We start from the raw sequence: 15405 nt of genomic DNA, 5'->3' as shown, positions 1-15405 counted from the left end.
GAAATTGAAAGTAAAAGAAAATTCCAAATTTTGGGTTGTCCCCAGAAAAGTAATAGAGGGGAAAGCTTCTAATGGGGACGCTAGTTCTGGTGACCTGTGGGTCCCCAAGGAGTTCTCTCAATTTGCAGGGATTTCCTCTCACTTCCTGTTTGGTTATGGGACAGGAAGTGAAGGGAAATCTCCCCAATGGGACACAGATGGCGAAAAATAATCTGACAGGGGTTATAACCATCCCTTCTTCTGTCCAAAATGAAAACAAAAGTTTTGCCTATAGTTCTACTTTAAGTGCATGCATACTAAGTAATGTGTAAGTGCAACACTTCGAGGGATTTGATTCCCCTGACAATACCTTTATCTATTTTTTCTCCAGAAGGAAGGCACCATCTTTGTGCAGGCATTATCTAGGGTCAACAGCATCCATTTGCCCAACTGAAATGCTAGCTCAGAGATGACAAAATCATGTAATTTCTATGGTCTGTGTAGTTTTTGGATATGTTCACAAATGCATGACACAGATCAACTCCCTGCTACAGCCTCACTTCACAACTTGCTACAAAGTGTTTTTGTATTGTATGTGACCTATTACAGGAATCGCCCTTCACCTCTGTCCTGACTTTTGCTTGTATTCGACTTTATTTAGTTGTGGACTTAGGGCATAGCACTCAAATTAGGGAAGAAGAACCGGTGAAGATAGAGGGCCCTGTCAGAGGTGACAGCACAACGCTGGATGGCTTAGTTCTTAGGTAAGTATTTCATAATGTGCTAGTTTGCAATGCATATTAGCACATTATGCCATTGTCTTGCAGGGTTTTTTTTTTTTTCAAGGTGCGGTTTACTACCGCTTTAAATATTTGTTTTTTCCCTCAGACTACCAAAACACAATGCTCAATGCCCCTGTATGGTAACCCAAAGGCTGGGCCTCCAAAAGGGTTGGAGCATGGGACCATAGTACAGTCTCTGGCAGTGCCTCCACTCAGATGGGACTTGTGTAGTGCAAGTGGGACCCCCAATTGTGTTTAACCTTATCTTCAGGCATAGTACTTGCTCCTATATTCAATCCATGCCTTGTAATTGCTATCGAGTTTGCTTGGGTCTGGCAAGTTGTTAGTGATTTTTGCATTCCTATGCGGTTATATGATGCTGACATCATCCCTGAGCTGGGGACAAGGGAGGCAGAGTCAATGGAATACTAGCCTATAGGAAAGAAATGGCAGGTTCACTGATCCTATCACTGTACCTACCCCACCATCTGTATAGGGCAGGGTGATCAGACCTTTCTATAATTGCAAAACATAGGGTTGTATTTTGTTTTTCAATGTGAAGCTAAAGCCCAAAATTTTATTTTTTGGATGGGTGTTTAATCTTTTAAAGTGCATATCCTGCTAAAACCTGGTTTTCTAGTTTTGAATAGAGGTGGGAAAGATTAGAACTCTTGTCGCGTTTTCACTTACTGTCAGGGTGACAAGAGTTTTGTTACACATGTACACAAACAGAAATAAAAAGTTGGCAAATGTTCTAGCCTTTCCCTACTGCCTCAACTATTTAAAAACAAAAAACCAAGCATTTATTTTTATTTCTGTGTTGCTGTAAGGGCTTGTTCACATTAGATGCATAAGGCTATGCTGGCAACTATTTCCAGTGTAGTCCAAATGCATTGACAAGGCAAATTGCCTTGTTTCCTATGTTATAGGGGATACATTTAAGAGGCACTGGGACTTAAATTCTTATTGATATAGAGTATTAAAGGAAAGGATGACAGTTATTCAAAAACTGGCTGTGGATAGGCAGCTCACACCAACCAAAGCTACTCTCCAATGGGTACCTATGAACATCACTCCAAGCTTAAACCAAAAGTAGGAGTGCCAGATCAAACTTATAAAGGTAACATAAACTGCTTTAATGATACTGTATGGAAATGTCGGAAAATGTGAAAAATTTGATATTTCCGTAGCACCCTCCTAGGTAGGTGCTAGGTAAACACATGTATGGCTCTGTCTGCTTATCAGGGGGGCCTGAATTGTTAGCTAGTCTGTCACATGCTTCCAGGTGTGTCTGTTGAGTCTGGGTAGTCTCCCCACTATATCCAATGAGGGACCTTGTTGGACATAGGAGGAAACCCAGCTAATAGCACACCAGGGTTTATGACTGTCCCAGTGGGCGGGGATTGCCGCAGTGCACCCTGAGATTGGGAATAAATCCTGAGGGAGCATGTGACAGAGTGTCTTTTGGCAGGAGCATTAGTCCCAGGAGGAGGTGACGGCTGTTCCTCTCCTGTAAAAGTGTGAAGGTGGTCCAGGCAGTCAGCCTAGGGACCGGAGGTTGAGCTGGGCTGCAGAGAGGATCCAGAGTGTACTGACCGAGTGGAGCTGCTGGGCAGAGACCTTCAGGAAAAACAGTGTCGTGAGTACTCAAGATCTGCCCAGGGGTCCGCCTAAGAGAGGGGACCACTCCAGAGAGGTCAAGAGGATCCAGGAGCCAGCTAACCAGTTGTTGCAGTAAAGGGGGTGCCAAGTATAAAGCCCTGAAGATAGGGAAGTAAAGGGGGTGCCAGGGTGGGCCCTAAAGTTTACAGCAGTGCAGTAAATGTTAAAAGTCAGCTACCTCAGGAAGGAGTACCTCAGGGAGCTCAAAGGACTTTTGGCAGTCAAAGGCAAAGTCATAGTAAGTGGCCTAGCCATGACCAGCGTCAAGTAAGTGTTAACTGGCATCTAGTCAGCGTTAACCAGCATCAAGTCACTGTTAACCGGCATCTAGTCAGCATTAACCAGCATCAAGCAGCATTTTGTAGAGTCCCTGCCTAATTGTGCATAGTTCAGTTATTGGAGTATTCCAGTCATCCCTTCTCCCATCCAAGTTCGTAAATAAACCAGAAAAAAAAACAAAGAAACTGGACTGGTTCTTGTCTTGGTGCTCACACTTGGAGAAGTATGTCTAAAGGAACTGTTGTTGCTAGCGGTAACCCAGGGGGGACCCACACTCAGCATCTCCCTTGGGAGTAGTGCTACATTTTAAATAAACTTATTTGAAGAAATGAACAGTGCAATGAGCCAGGATCAGTGCATTGGTACTGTCTCCCAGCACACACCAGTGGCCATGCAATCAGCACAGCTCCCTGGTATGAACAAGCTCTTAAATATTTTCCCACATTTCCTGTCTGGTAAAACTGTTGTCACTGGGACAGTAAATGAGAGGAAATCTCTCCAATGGAGCCACAAATAGTGGTAAACACTAGCAGGGGTTCCAACCCTTTCCTATTCCATTTAAAACAAAAACAAGGTTTGGGATGAATATATGCTTATAACTATGCAGATATGACACGATTACGTTTTACAACTTAGTAATTTAGTACTCTGACTGGCCTCATGTACTCTCTGACTGGCCTCATGTCACAGCTGAGCCATGAGTAGGAAAGATTTCCAGTCTGTGGATAACTCTGCTTATAATGGAGGTTTTTGTAAACACTATAAAAGTTCTAAAGGTCCATTTTGATTTTTACTTTGCTTCTCCTGAGAGCTGCCTTGACTTCATTATTTTTCAAGCTGTAGATCAGTGGATTCAGCATCGGAACGCCTGCTGTGTTAAAAAGAGCAAAAATCTTTTTTGCATCCAAGGTGCTGCTTAGGTTTGGTGTCAGGTATTGGCTAAATAATGTAGTGTACAGCAGTGTGACAACTGTTAGGTGAGAGGAACACGTGTAGAAGGCCTTTTGTCGACCAGTGCTAGAAGGAATTTTCAATATTGCAACTATAATGAAAACATAAGAAACACATGTGAGAAGGAATGGGGTGACAATCATGGGACCCAATCCTTCTGCTAAGAACAGGATTTCCAATAGTCTAGTGTCATTGCAAGAAATCTGCATCAAAGGGACAATGTCACAAAAGAAGTGGTTGACTTCAAAAGTTGTATAGCAAGAAAAACTGCATACTACCCCGACTGGGGGAAGGACTTCCAAAAATGCAAAACACCAGCAGAAAGCAACCAGCAAAACATATGTTCTTGGATTCATAATAATATGATAATGCAATGGTTTACAGATGGCCACATATCGATCATAACTCATAGCTGTAAGTATGACCAGCTCAGCACACTGCAAGGAGCCAAACATATACATCTGTGCCATGCAGGCCACAAAGGAGACTACCTTGTAACTAGTGATAAAACTTATGAGTATCTTATGAAGTGTCACTGTAGTGCACATGATGTCTACAACAGACAGGTTTCCTAGGAAGAAGTACATTGGCTTATGGAGCTGGGGGTCCTGGCAAGCAATAAGAATGGTTAGATTACCACACAGGGTGATGAGATAAATAGCAAGAACCACAAGGAAGATGGGAAGCTGAAGGTGAGGGTCATCTGATATTCCTCTAATGACAAAATAGTCAATAAATGTTTGATTTATGTACATTTTTCAAACAAAGGCTTAGAATCTGAGAATAGAATGCACAATCTTTAGTATATGATATTGTTATCTTATTCACTATTACAATACTGCCACAACTTTAAGAAGAACATTACAAAAGTTAGTCTTTGTCTATCTACAGGTCACTTCCATTTTGCCTCCCAGAACACATGATATAATGTGGGATATGATGATATGCCATACCAAGAGTTCTGTTTCCAGGCTTGTTCACTTAGAGTAGGTTGACATCAAATAAATATAACCACTGTCCTGCCTTTAGCCCTTCTTGTATGACTGATAAACTTTTCTAACAACTACAGAGAGGTTTTAACAAGCTCCTATTGTAGCAACATTTAACTACTGTATCACATAGAGGTGAACATACAGCCTTTACAAACCTGTAAATCTATTAAGGAACTTAAAGGGTGAGGTCCATTAGAAGGGAGCAACACGGTTCACCAAATGGTCCTCTATAGATGGACCAGTTCCCAATGAGGATGCTGCGATGGCTCTGGTGTGGAAATTAGACCTCTGATAATGGTAAAGTTACAGTAAATGACCATAAAAGTGGTATTGTACACTGTTTTTTTTTTTTTTAAAAAAGCTAAGATCCCTTTCACACCTCGGCACTTAAGATTCCCATTTTAGCATTTAAACCTGCATATAATCCTATAGGCTGTTCTTTTTTTTCACTGCTTATGATGGGCCAGTTCTTGTGTACCTTATTAAATATCATTAAAGCTACACTTAAGTTGCTGTTTTGAGCAAGCTCATCTTTTGCAGGGAACACCCCCCGAACACCCCCCTGTTCGGTTCACACCAGAACATCTCGAACAGGGAAAAAGTTCTATCGAACATGCAAACTCTATTCAGGTCTATGGGACACGAACATGAAAATCAAAAGTCCTCATTTTAAAGGCTTCTATGCAAGTTATTGCCATAAAATTTGTATGGGTACCTGGGTACTGCCCTGGGGAACATTTTTAAATGCAAAAAAAAAACATTTTAAAACAATCATTTTTACAGGAGCAATGATTTTAATGATGCTTAAAGTGAAACAATAAAAATGAAAATATTAAATATTAAATATTGTGCCTGGGTGGTCTCCTTAGTGTGCCTGTAAAGTGGCGCATCTGTGTGATTTATGAAGCCTGCTGCAGCAATACTGACATTTGTAAAAGGAAAAAATGTAATTTAAACTTGTTTGCGGCTGTAATGTATTGTTGGCTCCCAGCAATACAGATAAAAAAAAAAAATGAAAAAACCGGCACAGGGTCTTCCCTCCCCAATCCATACCAGTCCCTTAGAAAAAAAAAATGGTGTGGGGTCCCCCTCAATAACCATATCAGGCCCTTATCCGAGCATGCAGATTGGCAAGTCAGGAAAGGGGGGGCAAACAAGCGCTCCCCCCCAACCCTACCAGGCCACATGTCCTCAACATCTTTCATTTTGGTGTGGGGTTCCCCTTAAAATCTATACCAGACCCAAAGGGCCTGGTATAGATTTTGGGGAGGACCCCACACTGTTTTTCCTTTTAATTCTGTCATAGGTTTCCCCTTAACCACTTAAATACAGGGCATTTTCACCCCCTTCCTGCCAGACCAATTTTCAGCTTTCAGTGCTCAATGGCATCTATGGGAAATATTGGTCAGCTTGACACGGCACTCCACCCTGTCTTTAACATTGCCATCTATGAGAAATCTTGGTCAGCTTGACATGACACTGTTCCTGAACCATAAGTAACAGGGACACAAAACTTGGGGAGCAACCACAGGGGACCCAGGACTACAACATATCCATACATTTTAAAAGTGGAGTATGCCTGTACACTACACTGACCGCACTAAACTGACTGAACTCACTATCCACTAACTACCTGCCTAATCTCCATTGTCACACACTATACACGGCTGCCATGTAAGCAGCAGCCTTATATAGTGAGGGGGGGGGGGTGGACTTAGCCCTTGAGCCATGATTGGCCAAAGGCATTCTGCCTTTGGCCAATCATGGCTCTCACAGTACATTGTGCTGTGATTGGCCAAAGCATACAGGTCAGGTGCATGCTTTGGCCAATCATCAGCAATCAATGCACTGCAGGAGCGCAGTGTATTATGGGAGCGCTCATCGCAACTTCCCGATGAGCGTCCCATTTGTTCGTGTGTTCAGGAAACACACAAACAGCTGATGTTCGAGTCGAACTTATGTTCAACTGGAACACAGAGCCCATCCCTTATCTTTTGTTACATCAAAGTTAATGTGTGTAAAATTTACAGTTTTTGTATTATGTTTGTTATTTAATACATGTAACTACACACAAAAAGAACCTTCCTTATTGAAAAAGCACACAGCAAACATGTTCAACCTATAAAAAATAGGACAAAATAAATGCTTTAACATGCAATTTAACTCTTCTTAGTATTTTCAATTATCACACATTTTTGGGTATAGTTTATCAAGGTTAGCTATATGATGCATCCGCTCTTCAATTCAGTCTCCTAGTAGTTTGCATGCCTGTTACTGGGAATACAGTGGAGGATATTTACTATAAATGGTGCACTCTGAATCTGGTGAAGCTGTGCATGCTTTCTAATCAGCTTCCAACTTCAGTTTGTTCAATTAAGCTTTGGCAATAAAACCTGGAAGATGATTGTTTTCTACGGAAAGTTGAACCAGATTTTGCACTTGCCAGTTTTAGAAAATAGCCCCCAATGTATGCGTACTCAGATATGTGTGTAGAGTATGTACCTAGAGATTGCTCTTTTATTGTGCCTAACTTTGCACAATGTTATTTATGTACCCTATGGAAAGCTATTGAAATGAAAATGCAGTGCAACAACAGAAAAGTAATCGAAAATGTGCTTTAGATAGAAAATATAAACTGCATATGCGAATATGCCCATTATTGTATATGCTATATTATCAATATTTCCCAACCCACTGAACCTGATTTATTTATTTTTTGTAAATTTTGTAAATCTCTAAGGATGTTGGTCCATGACCCCATGGCTTTTATTTAAAAATACGCTCATTGAGAATTTTTTTGTCAGAGACATGTAGCTAAATACATTTTGGCCTAAATATATGAAAAAATTGAATATATTGGATATTTTTTAACTGTCAAAGTAGAAAAATATTGTAATTTTTTCAAAATTGTCGTTTTTTTTTATTAATATCGCAAAAACTGAAAAGCGCAGAGGTGAGCAAATACCACCAAAAGAAAGCTCTGTTTGTGATAAAAAAAGGACGTAAATTTAGTATGGGTACGGCGTTGCATGACTGCGCAATTGTCAGTTAAAGTTGCACAGTGCCGAATCGCAAAAAGTGGCCTGGACGTAAAGCAGTTAAATCCTCCGGTCCTAAAGTGGTTAAACCTACAGTACATACATTCATGCAGTAGTGCCAACACATTGTAGTATGGTTAGAACATAATGGGCACTTTATTATGCAGTAAAAAAAAAATGCATTTGGCTAGCTACTTACCGATGCTCTGATTTAGAAAAAGAAGTAACATGACAATGTTTTGGGCACAGAATTATGACACAATTCTGTTTCTGTATATTTTGAATGCAAACTAGGCATTGTACAAAATATAGTTTATTCCATTAAAGCAAGCTTTCCATGTTCCCATCTATAAAATATTTAGGGACTCATTTAAATGAAACACATGATGTACCTGAAACCTGGTTCAAAATCAATCAATCATGTGAAATCTAATGCTATATGAGTATTAGAAAATGTTATGTTGTCTAGGGTTTCCTAAGGTTGAAGTGGAAAATTGTGAGTCATCTCATTTAGTGAAACTATTCTATTTTAAAGGAAATGTGTTTTTCAAAGGGGCCTTTTTCGCAAGTCAAATATCAGGTGCTATCATTGGTGAGCAAGTACATGAAATTGTCCTGTAGAGTGCAGCTTCTTGCAGATGTGTGAGTACTGTATATATAGACTGCAGTTATAATTAATCCCCCTAGCTCTGTTATTTTTAGTCTCATAAGGATATTTTATTGGTGATTAACATGGGAAGTGTGTTACTGTTGCATGCCTTATTGTAATTAAATTATTATTTTTTTGTATTAATATATTTATAATTATCCTTGTTATTTTTATGAAATGTTATGTATATAGTTTAAGAGAGAATTTAATCGGCATGAGGTACAAGAAGCAGAAGTATGAATTGCTAATACTGCTAAGAAAAAAAAGTGGAACTTCAGTTAAAATAGTTCTTTTTAGCTTTGGACAGAGTGGGGGTAGGTTAGAAAAGTGGTGATCCACTGTCTAGACATAGGGCACCTCTACTGAAGCCTCTCCCCAGGGGGGCAGACATAATATTCAGTATAAGTAATGCAAGAGAAGATTGTAGAAGATGTAGAACTACTACAGGAGATGGTCAGAGATTGTGCACATGTTATAGGTGTGGTTGGAGTCTGGGAATATTCTCAGGAGATGATCAGAAACTAGGGACATACTGCAGGAGATGGTCAGAAACTGTGAACATGCTACAGATGTGGTTGGCTATGGAATTACTACAAGAGATAGTCAAAGACTGGGGGCAAAAGGTGTGTTGGCTGGGGTAACTACTAGCTTAATTGTACAACTTGTCCTGTAGGTGAAGAGTGAGGGTTTCCCCATATATAAGGGATATGAGAGGATTACAGGAGTGGATTGGCCTGCAGAGAGCTGAGAATGTAGCAGTGAAGCTCTGTGCTTTCTCCCTTTGGAGAGATGCCTAGTTCACAGTTCACTAGTTCACTTCTATTCTAGGTCACAGGAGTGCACTTACTTTTCCTCTCCTGTGACCCAGAGTTAGCTGACGTCACAGAACAGCAGCAGGCTCTTGAACTATCTGACCATATTGCTGGGATTCACTCAGATGCCTGATTGGCAGCTGGCTCAGCCTCTCAGCACATGGCTGAGAGGCTGAGCCAGATATTCCCACCTCCTCTCCAGCTTGGCACTCCAGTGAGCTCTGGAAGGGCAGAGCAGAGAGTAGTAACTGACAGTCACCACTCTTAGCTCCTAACAGACCAAGAAAGGAGAGATCAGAGGTCATGTGATTGCTCAGTTCTTGAGACAGCAGGGGACAACTGCAGCATCAGACCTGAAGGTGAGTATGAATGTTTATTTTTTTATAAATGCCAAACTCCTTTAAGAACTGAGGATTGTTATCCTTGAAGGAGATTATAAGATTACGTGAAGACATGTTATATAATACTGAGTACTGCAATTTTCCCTACTTCCAATTTAGTGGACTTTATTGGGGCAATATTTCCTTTCCAGACTGTTACCGCCTATAGGATCTGTTAAAACTGAACTCAAAGAATTCAGCCACTTTCTAAAATGTGCTTACTATGCTTACTATGGATTAAGTCCAATGAGGTGTATGCCACCTCATGGACTTATCTCTCCAATTTACTGTATAATTGCCAGTTTTACTGAGCACCAGGAATACAACTATCACTATACTACAAGAGCTCTGACAAAAGCAATGCTGCTCTCTTATACAGCAGTTGCTCTGCCCACACCTTCACTCTGCTGTCTATTCACAGGAGGCTTTGTATTTTGAGAATGGGTTTACATTATACAAGGTACTTTGTGATTGGGCAAGGGGGGGGGGAAGGGGGGACGAGTGTGACTGCACATGACTCTGCAGCTGCAGAAGCAGAAACCCTAAGGTCAAGTGTTGAAATGTGCCAGAAGTATAATGATAGCTATACTCCCAGCACTCAGTAAAAATATGAATTTAACCTCCCTGGCGGTATGATTATGTCTGGAATTACATACCAAAAGCGGTACAATTCTTTTCATGGAAATTTGGCGTTATGTATTATAGGCCTATAATTCTTAGTAATTACTGACTTAAACCTGACAAAAACAAGACTCTAGTAGACATCCCAGATGTGATAAATTTGAAACACAAACGCATGAATTATAATCGAATCAATAATATTATTTTATTATTTAATATATAATATATATAATAAAATTATATTATTGATTAGATTATAATTCATGCATTATATATTATATATAGATATGTGTGTGTGTGTGTGTGTGTGTATATATATATATAATATATAACGCATGAATTATAATTGAATCAATAATATAATTTTTTATATATATATATATATATATATATATATATATATATATATATATATATATATATATATATATGCATATATATATATATATATATATATATATATATATATATATATGTGCATATGCATATATATATATATATATATATATATATATATATATATATATATATGCATCCATATATATATATATATATATATATATGCATATATATATATATAATATAATATAAAGTGTGTTTTGTGCAACGTTTTTTTTTTTTTTTTTTTTTGAATTTCCCTCCCTAGTTCCGCTCCCATGCAGCATTGCTGCTGCAGGGAACGGAACTAGGAAGTGATCGTACCGACGGAGGGACGGAGGAGCGGCGGGACTCTCTGCTGGCGGTCGCAGCAATGAGAGATCATCGCTGGATCGCCAGGATAAGGTAAGAGAAGCTCCGCTGCGCTCTCTGCAATCCACCCCGAGCGTGACTCGGGGTTACCGCTCCTGCAATGAAAAATCAACCCCGAGTCACGCTCGGGATTACCGCTAAGGCGGTTAAAAGATTTTCAGTATTTCCTTATTTCTAGTAAAAAGATTACAATGCAACAAGCAGTCTCTGTGTATTGTGATGAAGGAGATTAGAAGTGTGAATTAGTGAGAACAGCCAATACCTTTGGAAAAGAATAACTGTATATACTCTTGCAAACCTGACTGGCCTAGGAGCTAGTGGGGATTAGGGTGAGGAGTCGTTCTCCTGTCGGTTAGAACAGATCCCCTCTCAAAGAACATGTGACAGGTGAGAAATGTAGCATGTGTTCACAGGCTCTGGGTGTTCAACTAGATTTCTGGAGCTCTAATCTGAACCACAGTAAATTACAGGACCCTGCATGGAAGTTGCTCCAGGTGTATGGGGGTTGTTATGGACTTGGATCAGGGAAATGGAGTAAGCAGGTCTCAAACCAGAATCGGTGCAGTTACCAAGTACAGCATAACACCCCAATAGCCCTGCCTACTTATAGGGCCACAGCTCCAGAATATGGTAATGTGAGACATTGATGGGAAACCGCCTAAATCTATGGTTGTAGACAGAGGGCCATGGGACTGCTCTAAAAACCCTACACAAATGAATAATCCCACTGAAATTTCTGGCTTCTTGTGACCCAGAGGCAGAGGCGTAGCTTTAAGCTTGTGGGCCCCGATGTAAAAGTTGACCTGCCCCCCCCCAACCACCATCCGCCGCTTTCACTCTGTGCCAAGATACTCCCACTGTTTGCCAAGATACTCTAAGTGGCTAAGGAGTTAAGCAGCTAACAGATCATATAATTTTTTTTCCTTCCACCACAGATGTAATCCATCCTGTGGCGCTATTGAGTTCTGCCCCCCTGTGGGGAGTCTTCCTGGTTGGCAGAACACAATGCTCACTGCTGGTGGCTATAGCCGCTGGCAGTGTTTTCATGTTAGAACATCTGACAGGCTGGTTATACTGTAGTCGATCAATTGATCGATTAAAGAAAACTCTTCTCCTGTACACACTGCTTCCTCTTGTGCACATTTCTTCCCTATCCTGTACACACTGCCCTCTCCTGTGCACACCCCCCCTCCTGTAAACACTGCCCTCAGCACACATAACCCCCCCCCTCCCTCCCTGTACACAATGCCCCCTCCTGTACACAATGCCCTCTCTCCATACATATTATTCCCCCTGTACATATTACACCCTCCTGTACACAATACCACTTCCCTGTACCTGTTACCTCCTCCTGTACATATTACCCCTCCCTGTATGTATTATCCCCCCCATGTACACAATGCTCCCTTCTGTACATATGACCCCCTCCCTGTACATATTACCCCCTCTCTGTACATATTACCCCCTCCCTGTACATATCACTCCCTCCCTGTACATGTTACCCCCCTCCTTGTACATATTTTGCCCCTCCCTGTACATGTTACTGCTTCCCTGCACATTTTACCCCCTCCCGTACATGCTACCCCCTCCTGTAAATGTTACCTCCCTCCCTGTACATGTTACCCCCCTTCAGTACATGTTACCCCCCTCCTGTACATGTTACATCCCTCCCTGTACATGTTACCCCCCTCCCTGTACACGTTACCCCTCTCCCTGTACATGTTATCCCCACTCTGGACATGTTACCCCTCCTGTAAACAATGCCCCCTCTTGCCCACATTTACCCCGTTCCCTGTACACATTACCCCCCATCCCCCATGCATTGCCTCCTATCTCCCTACACATTGCCTTCTTGCACTTGCCAACTGTCCCCAAAGATATGTCTGAGATATTGCACTAATTATTGCTCAGCCTGGCAAGAGTTAAAACTGATGGTGTCTCACTGGACTGCACACCGGAGATTTGGGCATACCAAAAGAATACTCTGAGTCAGGCTCTCTCTGCTCACATTCCTGAGATCCCTGTCAGCTCCCCAGAGTACACAGAAAAGACAGCAGATCAGTAGCAATGCTACTTTGTTCCATAAGAAGCCCAGACAGAGAAGTAGAAAATGCAGATTGGAGGTTTCCCAGAAAGAGGTTTGTTGATTACCTGGGGGCAGTCACAGTGTGAGGGATCCGACTTTGTAACACAGATGGTGTGACCTCTGATGCTATGCTTATGCACATAGGTCACACAATACCTATCTAGGAGCACATGTGACCCTTGGGTCTCAGGTTAGGCCAGACTGGGGTTTAGACGCACAGTAAGGTTTTATTTTTCAATGATTTATTTATAGGGAAAGAAGGGGGGGGGGGGGGCAAATCTTCATGAGAACATTATATACATAAAAAACATTAGTCAGCTGAACAAAAGTGCCACAGTCCAAAATCAGCAAACCATGTGCAATACTGAAGGTATTATGAGTAAAGAAGGCAACACTCAAAAGGACATAAATGGCAACAATAAGTCTAAAGAATTTGCTTGAAAACGATAATATCAGGCAAAGAGGCTGCCATCAGATTGTGGAAGACCTGAGGGTCAACGGAGACGTAAGTCACTGACAGGGAGTAATGTCCTAAGCCCAGGGGATTATATTTATAATGAGGTAAGTAGAAAGGTAGAAAAGAAATGGAAATAGGGAGTGAAGAGAGAAAGAGAAGGAAAAAAAAAGAGAAGATGGGGAGGAAACATATCTTCATGAGTCACAACAAGCCCTTCGCCTGGGCAAGACTAAATTAAAGGAGTTCAATAGGATTTATTTACTAAAGGCAAATCCACTGTGCACTTGGAAGTGCAGTTGCTGTAGATCTGAAGGGAAGATCTGAAATGAGGGGAAGCTCGGCTGATTTCTATCATCCAATCATGTGCAAGCAAAAATGCTGTTTCTTATTTTCCCTGCATGTCCCTCTCGGATCCACAGTGACTGAACTTCCATGTACACTTGCAGTGCACTTGTAGCGCATAGTGAATTTGCCTTTAGTAAATAAACCCCCTTGTACTTCTCAGGGAAAGTGAACTGGATCCAGCACCACCATTTCTTGCTGAAGCGGGCTTCCAAATAATACTGTTTGCTGTTCTAATCCAATGACTCACTGTTAGTGGGGAGGAGGAATTCCATTGTACCGGTATACAGGTTAGAGCCACATCGAGGAGGTGTCTCACCAAAGAATGATGGTATTTGTGTTTAGAGAGGGAGCTGAGGTGTAAGAGGCAAGCAGCTGGGTCCTGTTCGAGAGAGAGACCTGTGAGATCATGAATCAATGTACAGACACCTCGCCAGAAGGTGAAGATCAATAGACAGGACCAAAAGATGTGCAGAGTGATCCTCTAGATGTTCCATGTCTCCAGAAGTTAGGACTTACTTTGGGGAAATTCCCTTTGTTCAGTGGTTAGGTCTTTGGCTTAATCCTTCCCTCATACCACCAGGAATGGTGGGCTGTAATTGTTTTGGGGAGAAATCAGTTTAGAGTAAGCAAAGAAAAGACCAAGTCTTAGAGTACAGATTTTTAATTCTGAAACGAGAGCCAATGCGCTACCACTCAGGTATAAGACGTGGGGAAACGGTGGGGTAGTGGTGATAGATAACTACAAATCTAAAAAACAAATAGTTATAGGACAATGGTCCTATTTTTACTTCTGTATTTGTGTGTGTGTGTGTGTTTGGTTGGATAAATTTCCTCTTACTTCCTGTCTTGTGACCATACCAGAAGGGAAAGGACTTTGAGGACAGAGACAGCAATATAAACATTTTGGTCAGGTAAAATGTGCTATTAGCAATTGACAGCTCTCCAGGTGCCTAGGAGTTCCAGTCTGTATGTGTTTCCTAAATATCAGTTTAAAAAACTGTATATCATATAGATTGCATGACTATTCCATTTTCTTCTGTCGTAATAGATACAATACAACATTGTGAGCAAAGTTAGCCATTTATCATATACTTAATACACTGAACAAGCCATCACCATTTTCTTTTTTATGTGTCCAGCAGCATACACCCATACATGTTAAAAACCCAGCCTTAATCTGCACTTGTGTGCATAAAACCTTCTGTACTTTTTTAAAGCAAAGATCGAGAACTGAAAGACAGAAATATTGTCTGCCTTATGTCTGTGTATCTCTGGACCAAGCAACCTCCAAAGTCTGGGTGGCATGCATATATACTCTGTCCACAACTAACCAGTGCGCCAACCACAGAGACAATATGTAGTAAAATACATGTAAATACTACAGGGACTGATTTACTAAAGGCGAATGGTCGGTTTTCTTTGCAAGTGAAATTACACTTTGCAAGGGTATTTTTCCCAGTGCTTAGCAAATGTTGTGAAGCTCTGCTGACTTCCATCATCCAATCATATAAAGCAAAACTGCTGTTTTTTTATTTCCCTTGCATGTGTTTGGGTATTCTTTGCAAAGTAAAAATTCACCACATTCACTAAACTCTGCGGCAATTGCCCTTGCAATGTGAAAA

The 15405-nt window shown here is 41.0% G+C and overlaps 1 protein-coding gene across 1 annotated transcript; it reads right to left on the bottom strand.

The window, feature by feature from the left end:
• Positions 1-3472: 3472 nt before the first annotated feature.
• Positions 3473-4408, bottom strand: LOC309559954 (olfactory receptor 8A1-like; the record flags this gene model as incomplete). The annotated part of the gene is made up of 1 exon (XM_082263431.1): positions 3473-4408. One exon carries the CDS (start codon positions 4406-4408, stop codon positions 3473-3475), a length of 936 nt encoding a protein of 311 aa, XP_082119557.1.
• Positions 4409-15405: the final 10997 nt, after the last annotated feature.

Source organism: Pelophylax lessonae (genome assembly GCF_965119305.1).
Source record: "Pelophylax lessonae genome assembly, chromosome: 7".
NCBI classification, from domain to species: domain Eukaryota; kingdom Metazoa; phylum Chordata; class Amphibia; order Anura; family Ranidae; genus Pelophylax; species Pelophylax lessonae.
Note: the sequence above shows the minus strand (reverse complement) of the source record. Positions and strands in the feature narration are given on the sequence as shown.